This window comes from Salmo salar, chromosome 27 (genome assembly GCF_965601325.2).
Source record: "Salmo salar chromosome 27, fSalSal1, whole genome shotgun sequence".
NCBI classification, from domain to species: domain Eukaryota; kingdom Metazoa; phylum Chordata; class Actinopteri; order Salmoniformes; family Salmonidae; genus Salmo; species Salmo salar.
This window is the reverse complement of record NC_138317.1, coordinates 1,982,603-1,996,261: the sequence shown is the minus strand read 5'-3', so window position 1 is coordinate 1,996,261 and position 13,659 is coordinate 1,982,603. Positions and strand designations below refer to the sequence as shown.

At 47.0% G+C, this 13,659-nt stretch overlaps 1 protein-coding gene across 1 annotated transcript in view; it reads right to left on the bottom strand.

Annotated features, from left to right (window-relative positions):
* LOC123730992 (acyl-coenzyme A thioesterase 1-like) overlaps nt 1–13,400 on the bottom strand; it is a 60,725-nt gene extending 47,325 nt beyond the window's left edge. Inside the window, exon 1 of the mRNA XM_082970063.1 lies at nt 13,391–13,400. Within this exon, the coding sequence (XP_082826189.1) occupies nt 13,391–13,400 (10 nt within the window). The remainder of the gene's footprint in view (nt 1–13,390) is intronic.
* Nucleotides 13,401–13,659: the final 259 nt, after the last annotated feature.

Sequence of the window (13,659 nt, the reverse complement as noted above, 5' to 3'; positions counted from 1 at the left end):
ACTGCTGGTCGGTGCTGGGGGGGTTCCTCAGGGATACGAGGCAGCAGGCAGGGCACTATCGTGTCACCCCAGGTGAGTCGGCACCAGGCTCACCCAGAGCCCCCAGTTGCTCACATGTATGTGTTTATTTCATTTCCTGAGTTTTCCCCGCATTCCCAGCATAAGGTACTAATAGATTCAGGCGCAGCTGGGATGTTATTGACCGTTCATTTGCCCATAGTTTAGGGATCCCCCTTGTTCCTGTGGATATGCCCTTCCCTGTGCACGCCCTAGATAGTTGACCATTAGGTTCAGGGCTGATTAGGGAGGCCACAGCTCCACTAGACATGGTTACGCAGGGGGGTCATAAGGAGAGAATCAGTCTCTTCCTTATTGATTCTCCTGCATTTCCCGTGGTGCTGGGCTTACCCTGGTTGGCCTGTCATGACCCCACTATTTCGTGGCAACAGAGGGCTCTCAAGGGGTGGTCATGAGAGAGCTCAGGGAGGTGTGTGGGGGTTTCCATCGGTGCGACTACGGTGGAAAGTCCAGACCAGGTCTCCACCATGCGCATCCCCTCAGAATATGCTGATTTGGATCTCGCTTTCTGTAAGAAGAAGGCGACTAAATTATGGGGCAGGGATACATTCAGCCCTCCACTTCACCTGCCTCCTCAAGTTTCTTTTTTGTGAAGAAGAAGGATGGGGGTCTGCGTCCGTGTATTGACTATCGAGGTATCAATCAGATCACTGTGAGGTACAGCTATCCCCGCTGCCTCTCATCGCCAGTGCGATCGAGTCAATGCATGGGGCGCACTTATTCACAAATTTGGATCTCAAGAGCGCTTACAACCTGGTGCGTATCCGGGAGGGGGACGAGTGGAAGACGGCATTTAGTACCACCTCAGGGCACTATGAGTACCTCGTTGTGCCGTACGGGTTGATGAATGCTCCATCAGTCTTCCAGATTGTCCGGGACCTGCACGGGCAGAGTGTAGTGGTATATATCGACAACATTCTGATATACTCCGCTACACACGCCGAGTATGTGTCCCTGGTACGCAGGGTGCTTGGTCGACTGTTGGAGCATGACCTGTACGTCAAGACTGAGAAATGTCTGTTCTTCCAACAGTCCATCTCCTTCCTAGGGTACCGCATTTCCACGTCAGGGGTGGAGATGGAGAGTGACCGCATTTCTGCCGTGCGTAATTGGCCGACTCCCACCACGGTAAAGGAAGTGCAGCGGTTTCTAGGGTTTGCCAACCACTACCGGAGGTTTATCCGGGGTTTTGGTCAGGTAGCAGCTCCCATTACCTCACTGCTAATGGGGGGACTGGTGCGGCTGCAGTGGTCGGCTGAGGCGGACAGGGCTTTTGGTCGCCTGAAGGCTCTGTTTACCTTGGCTCCCGTGCTGGCTCATCCGGATCCATCTTTGGCGTTCATAGTAGAGGCTGGGATAGGAGCTGTGCTCTCTCAGCGCTCGGGCACGCCACCAAAGCTCCGCCCCTGTGCTTTCTTTTCGAAGAAGCTCAGCCCGGAGGAGCGAAACTATGATGTGGGGGACCGGGAGCTGTTGGCTGTTGTCAAGGCTCTGAAGGCATGGAGACGCTGGCTTGAGGGGGCTAAACACCCTTTTCTCATCTGGACTGACCACCGCAATCTGGAGTACATCCGGGCGGCGAGGAGACTGAACCCTCGCCAGGCAAGGTGGGCTATGTTTTTCACCCGTTTTGCTTTCACTCTATCCTACAGACCAGGTTCCCAGAACGCTAAGGCAGACGCACTGTCCTGGATGTATGACACAGAGGAGCGGTCCATGGATCACATTCCCATACTTCCGGCATCTTGCCTGGTGGCACCGGTGGTGTGGGAGCTGGACGCGGACATCGAGCTGGCGTTACGCACAGAGCCCACTCCCCTCCAGTGTCCAGCTGGGCGCTTGTACGTTCCGTCTGCTGTCCGTGACCGTTTGATCTATTGGGCCCATTCGTCACCCTCCTCTGGTAATCCTGGCATCGGTCGGACGGTGCGTTGCCTTAGTGGGAAGTACTGGTGGCCCACCTTGGCCAAGGACGTGAGGGTTTATGTTTCCTCCTGCTCGGTGTGCGCCCAGTACAAGGCTCCCAGGCACCTGCCCAGAAGGAAATTACAACCCCTACCCGTTCCACAACGGCCGTGGTCGCACCTGTCGGTGGACTTCCTGATGGATCTTCCTCCCTCACAGGGAAACACCACGATCCTGGTCGTTGTGGACCGTCTCCTCCCTTTGCCCGGTCTCCCTACGGCCCTATAGACTGTGGAGGCCCTGTTCACACACGTCTTCTTGCACTACGGGGTGCCTGAGAACATAGTTTCTGATCGGGGTCCCCAGTTCATGTCCAGGGTCTGGAGAGCGTTCATGGAACGTCTGGGGGTCTCGGTCAGCCTCACCTCAGGTTTTCACCCCAAGAGTAACGGGCAGGTGGAGAGAGTAAACCAGAATGTGGGTAGATTTCTGCGGTCATATTGCCAGGACCAGCCGGGGGAGTGGGCGGCGTTCATCCCGTGGGCAGAGATGGCCCAAAACTCACTCCACCACTTCTCCACTAACCTCTCTCCTTTCCAGTGCGTACTGGGGTATCAGCCAGTTCTGGCACCTTGGCATCAGAGCCAGATCGAAGCTCCTGCGGTGGACGAATGGTTTAAGCGCTCGGAGGAGACCTGGGACGCCGCCCATGTACACCTACAACGGGCCGTGAGGCAGCAAAAAGCGAGCGCCGATCGCCACCGCAGCGAGGCCCTAGTGTTCACACCGGGGACCGGGTCTGGCTCTCGACCCGAAACCTGCCCCTCTGCTTGCCCTGCCGGAAGCTGGGTCCGCGGTTTGTGGGGCCATTTAAAGTCCTGAGGAGACTGAACGAGGTATGCTACAGGTTACAGCTTCCCCCAGATTATCATATTAATCCCTCATTCCATGTGTCTCTCCTCAGGTCGGAGGAGAGATGCCGGGTGCTGGTGTAGGACGTTCTGGACCCTTTGTTGCTGCGTGATTTCCACCGTCTCCATCCGGATCGCCCTGCGCCTCGTCCTCCAGGTTGTCCACGAGGTCGGTGTCGGTGCGTGGCGTCAAGGGGGGGGGGGTACTGTCACGACTTCTGCCGAAGTTGGTCCCTCTCCTTGTTCGGGCGGCGTTCGGCAGTTGACGTCACCGGCTTTCTAGCCGCCGCCGATCTACTTTTCATTTTCCATTTGTTCTGTCTTTGTCTTTCACACCTGGCTTCACTCAACCAATTACTTGTTTATTATTTAACCCTCTGTTCCCCATGTTGTGTTTGTGAGTGATTGTTTATTGTAATTCGGTCCGTCTTTGTGGGCTCGTGATGTTACTTTGTAAATTTGTCTTTTTAGAGTAATGTACGTTGATTACTCAATTCTGCTGTCCTGCGCCTGACTCTCTACACCAGCTACACACAGGACCCTTACAGAGATGCTCACACAAGCATGTGTATCTGTAGTTGTTCTTCAACACTAAAATGCACTACACTGTGTAAGACAAAACCCACAAAGAAAAAGCAACAGGCAAATGCATATGTTGTCTCAATGTCTAAATAGTGACGGCGGGGCTAGTTCAAACTGCAGTAGCATGGTTCTCCTCACAGGTGAGTGAATCAGCCCACGCTTGGGGAATAGCACTTGGTTGTTCTCTGGGAGCAGGACACAGGAGAGCTGAACAGATCATGTGAGACAAAAGTGAGAGACAAGAATGAGTAAAAGAAAACATCACAGCAAAGGAATGTAGTTTGTGAGCTAGAAAATTAACATACTGACAGTCTGAGGCAGGCTGCTCTACAATCATCCTACCATTGACAGGGATAATGAGGCGTTGCTTATTTATCAGCAGTGGTGTGTATACATGGATGCCAAGGGAATCCAGGCTTCCCCAAAAAAATGACCAAGAACAAAATAAAAAAATATATACAAAATGATATTTCGTCTCTCTGTGTTTCATAAATGTCCTTCAATTTGCAAGAGGCTGAATGTCTCTCACTTAAGAAAGCATCCAAGCGAACAAAACAGCACCTCTCTGTCTCTGTATGTGGCGCCCATCTATGCTGTCTAGTCAAAAAGAGTATGACATTTTTGCTGCCCGTCGTATTGAATGCAAGGGAAGCCAGTGAGCATTTGGCGTACCTTGATAAAAAAAAGTATAAAATAATAGCCAATCAGCGTTGAGCTAAACTAAGTGAGCTCAGCTGTGAGTGGTCCTGGTGCCCCCCCAAAAAAGTGTCAAGTATGGATTTGGCTTCACACCAATAAGCGAGTTAGAAGCCAAACGTCATTGACAGAAAAATGGAATAGTTGCATCTTGTTGTGTGCTAGCTAGCTAAAATTGTCCCTTTCCTAAATTAACCATGGATGGAGGTAGGGATTTCGTCTTGTGGTTTTACTTAATTCTCCGTACTGGTAAATTATTAAAACAAAGATTCTGATCCAACCACAAATTCATACACTGTGCCCCTAACCTGAGAGGATGGAAGTTCAACATGTAGCTAAGATGTTGCCCATGAAAGGAAGTTAGGCTTGTATATCATAAGGTGAATGCACCATTTTGTAAGTCGCTCTGGATAAGAGCGTCTGCTAAATGACGTAAATGTATGTCACGACTCCCGCCGAAGTCGGCCCCTCTCCTTGTTCGGCCGGCGTTCGGCGGTCGACGTCACCGGCTTACTAGTTGCCACCGATCGATGTTTCACTGTTTGTTTGGTTTTGTCTTTATTGTGTACACCTGTTTTGGATTTTCCCTAATTATGTTCATTATTTAAACCTCTGCATTTCCTGTTTGTCTTGTCGGTGATTGTTTCCTGTTTTGTGTGGTTGGAGGTGTTTCTCCGCACTATGTATTTTCCTATGAGAAGATTTATTGATTTTTCAAGTAAACACGTTTGTTTACATTGATCCCTGTGTCCTGCGCCTGACTCCTCTACTTCTCTAAAGAAATCCATTACAGAATCACCGACCACTATGGAGTCAGCAGGAGCAGCCAGCCCTCCAATTCATATATAGGAGCGCGTTCAGCAGCAAGCGAGCATGATCCAGAGTCTCATGACTGCCATGGATTGCGTGCTGCAGACCATGGAGAGAAAAAGATGTCCCGTCAACCCAGCCACACCACCACCAGTCGCACCACCACCAGTTGCACCTCCTGATAAACACATTTCTACCCATCCTCCGTCTGTATCCAGTGGGATTCGACTCTCGCTCCCAGGAGCGTATGATGGAGCAGCTGCCGGGTGCCAGGGGTTCCTACTCCAGCTGGAGCTCTACCTGGCGGCTGTCCAGCCGGCACCCTCGGGAAGCGAGAGAGTGAGCGCTCTCATCTCCTGTCTGACTGGTAAAGCCCTGGAGTGGGCCACTGCCATCTGGGAAGAGAAAAGCCCGACTGGAGGACTACGAGGACTTCTCCCGCCGCTTTCGGGCAGTATTTGATCATCCACCAGAAGGGAGAGCGGCGGGAGAGCGCTTGTTACATTTAAGACAGGAGATGAGGAGCGCTCAGGAGTTTGCACTGGACTTTAGGACTCTGGCGGCTGGTGCGGGATGGAATGAACGGGCCCTGATCGATCACTACAGGTGTAGTTTGCGAGAGGACGTTCGTAGGGAGCTAGCCTGCAGGGACACCACCATCCACCTGGACCAGCTGGTGGACTTATCGATCCAGCTGGATAATCGGCTGGTCTCCCGCGGACGTCCGGATCGGGGTCCGTTGGTTCCATCCCCCAATCCCTTAGATCCAACTCCTATGGAGTTGGGAGGGGCTGGTACTAGGGAGACCGGAGGGGAGACCATTCCAGGCACTAGAGGTGACCGCAGAGGGCACACTGCTGGTCGGTGCTGGGGAGGTTTTCCAGGGAGTCGAGGTGGTAGGCGGAACACTGGTGGTTCATCTCAGGTGAGTAGGCACACGACTCACCCAGACCCCCCTGTTGCTCACATGTGGGTATCTATAGGATTTCCGGGGTTTTCCCCGCATTCCCAGCATAAGGCGCTAGTAGATTCAGGCGCAGCTGGGAACTTTATTGATCGGTCCTTAGCACATAGATTAGGGATTCCTATTGTTCCTGTTGATGTTCCCTTCCCTGTACATGCCCTAGATAGTCGTCTGTTGGGGTCGGGGCTTATTAGGGAGGTCACAGCTCCCATTGCTCTGGTAACGCAGGGGAGTCATGAAGAGAGTATTAGTCTATTTCTGATTGACACTCCTGCGTTTCCTGTTGTGTTGGGTCTTCCCTGGTTGGCTTCTCATGATCCTATTATTTCGTGGCAACAGAGGGTTCTCAAGGGATGGTCCAGTCAGTGTTCGGGGAGGTGTTTAGGTGTTTCCTTAGGTGCCACTACGGTGGAAAGTCCAAACCAGGTTTCCACCATGCACATTCCTCCCGAATATGCCGATTTGGCAATCGCCTTCTGTAAAAGGAAGGCGACTCAATTACCACCCCATCGACCGGGGGATTGTGCGATAAATCTCCTGGAGGGCGCTGCACTTCCCAGGAGTCACGTGTATCCTCTGTCACAGGAGGAGACGGCGGCTATGGAAACATATGTCGCTGAATCTCTGGGACAGGGATACATTCGGCCCTCCATTTCACCTGTCTCCTCGAGTTTATTTTGTGAAGAAAAAGAATGGTGGTTTACGCCCGTGCATTGACTATCGAGGTTTGAACCAGATCACTGTTAAATACAGTTACCCGCTGCCTCTGATCGCCAGTATGACAGAGTCATTGCTCGGGGCGCGCTTCTTCACAAAATTGGACCTCAGGAGCATGTACAACCTGGTGCGTATCAGGGGAGGGGATGAGTGGAAGACGGCATTTAGCACCACTTCTGGGCTCTATGAGTACCTCGTCATGCCGTATGGATTAATGAATGCTCCATCCGTCTTCCAATCATTTGTGGATGAGATCTTCAGAGACCTGCACGGGCGGGGTGTAGTGGTGTATATAGATGATATTCTAATATACTCCACTACCCGCGCTGAGCATGTGTCTCTTGTACGAATGGTGCTTGGTCGACTGTTGGAGCATGACCTTTACGTCAAGGTGGAGAAATGTCTGTTCTTCCAACAGTCCGTCTCCTTCCTTGGGTACCGTTTGTCCGCGTCAGGGGTGGAGATGGAGACTGACCGCATTAACCTCTCTGGGCTAGGTGGCACCAAATCGTCCCACCTACATAACAGCCACTTGAATCCTGTGGCGCGATTTTCAAATACCTTAGAAATGCTATTACTTCAATTTCTCAAACATATTACTATTTTACAGCTATTTAAAGACAAGACTCTCGTCAATCTAACCACACTGTCCGATTTCAAAAAGGCTTTACAACGAAAGCAAAACATTAGATTATGTCAGCAGAGTACCCAGCCAGAAATAATCAGACCCATTTTTCAAGCTAGCATATAATGTCTCATAAACCCAAACCACAGCTAAATGCAGCACTAACCTTTGATGATCTTCATCAGATGACAACCCTAGGACATTATGTTATACAATACATGCATGTTTTGTTCAATCAAGTTCATATTTATATCAAAAACCAGCTTTTTACATTAGCATGTGATGTTCAGAACTAGCATACCCACCGAAAACTTCCGGTGAATTTACTAAATTACTCATGATAAACGTTGACAAAATACATAACAATTATTTTAACCTGTTAGGGCTAGGGGGCAGTATTGACACGGCTGGATACAAAACGTACCCGATTTAATCTGGTTACTACTCCTGCCCAGTAACTAGAATATGCATATAATTATTGGCTTTGGATAGAAAACACCCTAAAGTTTCTAAAACTGTTTGAATGGTGTCTGTGAGTATAACAGAACTCATATGGCAGGCAAAAACCTGAGAAGATTCCTTACAGGAAGTGGCCTGTCTGACAAGTTCTTGTTCATCTTGGCTCTTTTTATTGAAGACTGAGGATCTTTGCTGTAACGTGACACTTCCTACGGCTCCCATAGGCTCTCAGAGCCCGGGAAAAAGCTGAATGATATCGAGGCAGCCTCTGGCTGAAACACATTATCGCGTTTGGCAAGTGGCCGATCAGAGGACAATGGGCTTAGGCGCGTGCACGAGTCGACCCCGTGCTTTATTTTCTTTCCTCTTTTTACCTAAACGCAGAATCCCGGTCGGAATACTATCGCTTTTTTACGAGAAAAATGGCATTCATGTTAAATGTGCAACCAGAGGGGAAAAAAACTCTAGCCCACCTTTACTCCACACACAGAGACGAGTACAAAGCTCTCCCTCACCCTCCATTTGGCAAATCTGACCATAATTATATCCTCCAGATTCCTGCTTACAAGCAAAAACTAAAGCAGGAAGCACCAGTGACTTGGTCAATAAAGATCATGCAGATGCTAAGCTACAGGGCTGTTTTGCTATCACAGACTGGAATATGCTTCTGGGATTTTTCCGATGGCATTGAGGAGTACACCCCATCAGTCACTGGCTTCATCAATTAGTGCATCGATGACGTTGTGCCCACAGTGGCTGTATGTACATACCCCAACCAGAAGCCATGGATTACAGGCAACATCCGCACTGAGCTAAAGGATAGAGCTGCCGCTTTCAAGGAGCGGGACCTTAACTTGTTATGGATAGGGGGCAGTATTTTCACGGATAGAAAACACTCCAAAGTTTCTAAAACTGTTTGAATGGTGTCTGTGAGTATAACAGAACTCAAATGGCAGGCCAAAACCTGAGAAGATTCTGTACAGGAAGTACCCTGTCTGACCATTTCTTGGCCTTCTTTGTCATCTCTATCCAAAACAGAGGATCTCTGCTGTAACGTGACACTTTCTAAGGCTCCCATAGGCTCTCAGAAGGCGCCAGAACGTTGAATGATGACTCTGCAGTCTCTGGCTGAAAAACAGTAGCGCATTTGGTAAGTGGTCGATCTGAGAACAATGAGACGGGTGCGCGCATGCACGTGAAGAGTCCATTTTCTTCTTTGAGTCTTTGAACGAAAACAACGACTCCCGGTCGGAATATTATCGCTATTTTACGAGAAAAATTGCATGAAAATTGATTTTAAACAGCGTTTGACATGCTTCGAAGTACGGTAATGGAATATTTTGAAATTTTTTTGTCACGATACGCGTCCGCGCGTCACCCTTCGTTACCCTTCGGATAGTGTCTAGAACGCACGAACAAAACGCCGCTATTTGGATATAACTATGGATTATTTGGAACCAAACCAACATTTGTTGTTGAAGTAGAAGCACATTTTGCAATATTCTGAGTACATAGCTCGGCCATCGCGGCTAGCTATTTTGACACCCACCAAGTTTGGGGCTCACTAAACTCAGAATTACTATTAGAAAAATTGGATTACCTTTGCTGTTCTTCGTCAGAATGCACTCCCAGGACTTCTACTTCAACAACAAATGTTGTTTTGGTTCCAAATAATCCATAGTTATATTCAAATAGCTCCGTTTTGTTCGTGCGTTCAGGTCACTATCCGAAGGGTGACGCGCTAGCGCATTTCGTGACAAAAAATGTCAAAATATTCCATTACCGTACTTAGAAGCATGTCAAACGCTGTTTAAAATCAATTTTTATGCTATTTTTCTCGTAAAATAGCGATAATATTCCAACCGGGCAACATTGTACTCATTCAAAGGCTGAAAGAAAAAAATGGAGTAGTCTCGTGAATGCGCATCTGTCTCACTGTCCCCAGGCTGACCACTTACAAACAGAGCTGTTGTACTTTGCCCAGAGACAGCAGACACCCCATTCCACTTTCTGGCGGCTTTAGAGAGCCAATGGAAGCCTTAGAAAATGTCACGTTACAGCACAGATGCTGTATTTTCGATAGAGATGCAACAGAAGGACAACAAATTGTCAGACAGGGCACTTCCTGTATGGAATCTTCTAAGGTTTTGGCCTGCCATATGAGTTCTGTTATACTCACAGACACCATTCAAACAGTTTTAGAAACTTTAGGGTGTTTTCTATCCAAATCTACTAATTATATGCATATTCTCATTTCTGGGCAAGAGTAGTAACCAGTTTAAATCGGGTACGTTTTATATCCGGCCGTGAAAATACTGCCCCCTTGCCCCAACAGGTTTTAACTAACCTCCAGATGAGCTTCAATGCCATACAACTCTCCTTCCGTGGCCTCCAACTGCTCTTAAATGCAAGTAAAACTAAATGCATGCTCTTCAACCGATTGCTGCCCGCACCTGCACGCCCATCTAGCATCAGTACTCTGGACGGTTCTGACTTAGAATATGTGGACAACTACAAATACCTAGGTGTCTGGTTAGACTGTAAACTCTCCTTCCAGACTCACATTAAGCATCTCCAATCCAAAATTAAATCTAGAATCCCCTTCCTATTTCGCAACAAAGCATCCTTCACTCATGCTGCCAAACATACCCTCGTAAAACTGACTATCCTACCGATCCTTGACTTCGGAGATGTAATTTACAAAATATCCTCCAACACTCTACTCAGCAAATTGGATGCAGTCTATCCCAGTGCCATCTGTTTTGTCACCAAAGCCCCATATACTACCCACCACTGCAACCTGTATGCTCTCGTTGGCTGGCCCTCGCTTCATATTCGTCGCCAAACCCAATGGCTCCAGGTCATCTATAAGTCTTTGCTAGGTAAGCCCCGCCTTATCTCAGCTCACTGGTCACCATAGCAGCACCCACCCGTAGCATGCGCTCCAGCAGGTATATTTCACTAGTCACCCCCAAAGCCAATTCCTCTTTTGGCCGCCTTTCCTTCCAGTTCTCTGCTGCCAATGACTGGAACGAATTGCAAAAAAATCACTGAAGCTGGAGACTCATATCTCCCTCACTAAATTTAATCATCAGCTGTCAGAGCAGCTTACAAATCATTGCACCTGTACACAGCCCATCTGTAAATAGCCCACCCAACTACCTCATCCCCATATGTTATTATTTGTTTTGCTCCTTTGCACCCCAGTATCTCTACTTGCACATTCATCTTTTGCACATCTATCACTCCAGTGTTCAATTGCTAAATTGTAATTATTTTGCCACTATGGCCTATTTATTCCCTTACCTCCCTAATCTTACGTCATTTGCACACACTGTATATAGACTTTTCTATTGTGTTATTGACTATACGTTTGTTTATTCCATGTGTAACTCTGTTGTTTGTGTCGCACTGCTTTGCTTAGTTCTCCTCAAGTAGCCAAACAAAACTAGGTTACTTAATTGGATAGATATCGAAATTGGAAGCTTCTGCGGTGGTGTTCAAATGTAGGCTAAGTAGTTTTTGTTCTGCTTAAAATGATCACGTGTATTGCATTGTAGGCTACATCTTTGAATACTTTTTTAAATAATAATATATGCATTGCATTCGTTAAGTATTCAGACCCCTTGACTTTTTCCACATTTTTTACATGGATAAAAAAACATTTCCTCATCAATCTACACACAATAACCCATAATGACAAAGTGGAAACAGGTCTTTAGGATTTTTGGCACATGTATTCAAAATAAAAAACAGAAATACCTTATTTACATAAGTATGCATAACCTTTGTTATGAGACTCGAAATTGAGCTCAGGTGCATCCTGTTTCCATTGATCATCCTTTAGATGTTTCTACAACTTGATTGGAGTCCAACTGTGGTAAATTCAATAGATTGGACATGATTTGGAAAGGCACACACCTGTCTATATAAAGTCCCACAGTTGACAGTGCATGTCAGAGCAAAAACCAAGCCATGAGGTCGAAGGAATTGTCTGTAGAGCTCCGAGACAGGAATGTGTCGAGGCACAGATCTGGGGAAGGGTACTAAAAAATGTCTGCAGCATTGAAGGTCTCTAAGAACAGTTTCCTCCATCATTCTTAAATGGAAGAAGTTTGGAATCACCAAGACTCTTCCTAGAGCTGGCTGCTCGGCCAAACTGAGCAATCCCGTGAGAAGGGCCTTGGTCAGGGAGGTGACCAAGAACCTGATGGTCACACTGACAGAGCTCCAGAGTACCTTGGTGAAGAAGGGAGAACCTTCCAGAAGGACAACCATCTCTGCAGAACTCTACTAATCAGGCCTTTATGGTAGAGTGGCCAGACGGAAGCTACTCCTCAGTAAAAAGCACGTGGCAGCCCGCTTGGAGTTTGCTAAAAGGCACCTAAAGGACTCACAGACTATGAGAAACAAGATTCTCTGGTCTGATGAAACCAAGATTGTACGGACGGGAGCCGCAGCTGTTGACTGAGATAAACAATGCCATTGTATATACCATTATTGCATATACTGTATTCTTTCAAATTTGTGATTGACTTAGTGTTCTTGTTTGACTATTGCTTATGTTGTATAAATAATTTCAGATCACTGAAATCCCACCTGATGTGGTGGAAGTTGTCGAACCAGATCAGAACGCCTTCGAGGACCACCTTCAGGCACGGACTGATGTTTTTGACCAGATAAAAATGATTGTCTGCTGTTAATTTATTTTCTGGACCTCCAAGAGATATGTAAGAAATGTATTTGTAATATGAAATATGATTGCATTTAATCCTGTTATCAATCAAGGTGAAACTGAACATCGACAAGGCGCTGGAGAAACAGAAGGAGAGCTACCGGAGCAGAATCAAGAAGGGGACCAAGTGCTACGACATCCTTCCGAATTACTTGGTTTGGAAGAAGGACGAAAGAAAGGCAAGACCAGGGAAACCTCTCTGCTCTTTCGCTCCTAGTTGGGGTCAACTTCTGTTAACGTGAATACAAAACATCTCAGATAATAACTCTTTGCAGTTGCACACAAAATAACTTGAAGCTAGTTTTAGTTTCCCTAACATATTTTTCCCTTTGTCTTCCTAGGGTTACCTCGGTGGAAGCCAACAATCTTCTACAGTTGGAGCAGTTGGACGGTCGACCACTGAAAGCCCTGACGCCCTACACTTATGTGAAGCCCAATAGACAAAGTATGTTAAGCTTTGGTTGACATTTGAGAAAGCAAGAAATGGTAGTTCAAATAAAATCAAATGTTATTTGTCACATGCATCTAATACAACAGGTGTAGACCTTACCATGAAGTGCTTACTTGCAAGCCCTTAACCAACAATGCAGTTCAAGAAAGAGTATTTACAAAATATTTACTGAAGTAAAAAATAAAATAAAAAGTTACAATAAAATAACAATAACGAGGCTATATACAGGGGGTAGCGGTATCGAGTCAATGTGCAGGGGTACAGGTTAGTCGAGGTAATTTGTACATGTAGGTAGGGGTAAAGTGACTATGCATAGATAATAAACAGTGAGTAGCCGTAGTATAAAAATTGAAATAGTCTGGGTGTAAATAGTCCGTGTGGCCATTTGATTAATTGTTCAGCAGTCTTATGGCTTGGGGGTAGAAGCTGTTAAGGAGCCTTTAGGTGCTAGACTTACCTCCTGCCATGCTGAAGCAGAGAGAACAGTCTATGACTTGGGTGACTGGAGATTTTGACACATTTTTTTGCCTTCCTCTGACAATGCCTAGTATATACAGTTGAAGTCGGAAGTTTACATACACCTAAGCCAAATACATTTAAACTCAGTTTTTCACAATTCCTGACATTTAATCCTAGTAAAAATTCCCGGTCATAGGTCAGTTAGGATCACCACTTTACTTTAAGAATGTGAAATGCCAGAATAATAGTAGAGAAAATTATTTATTT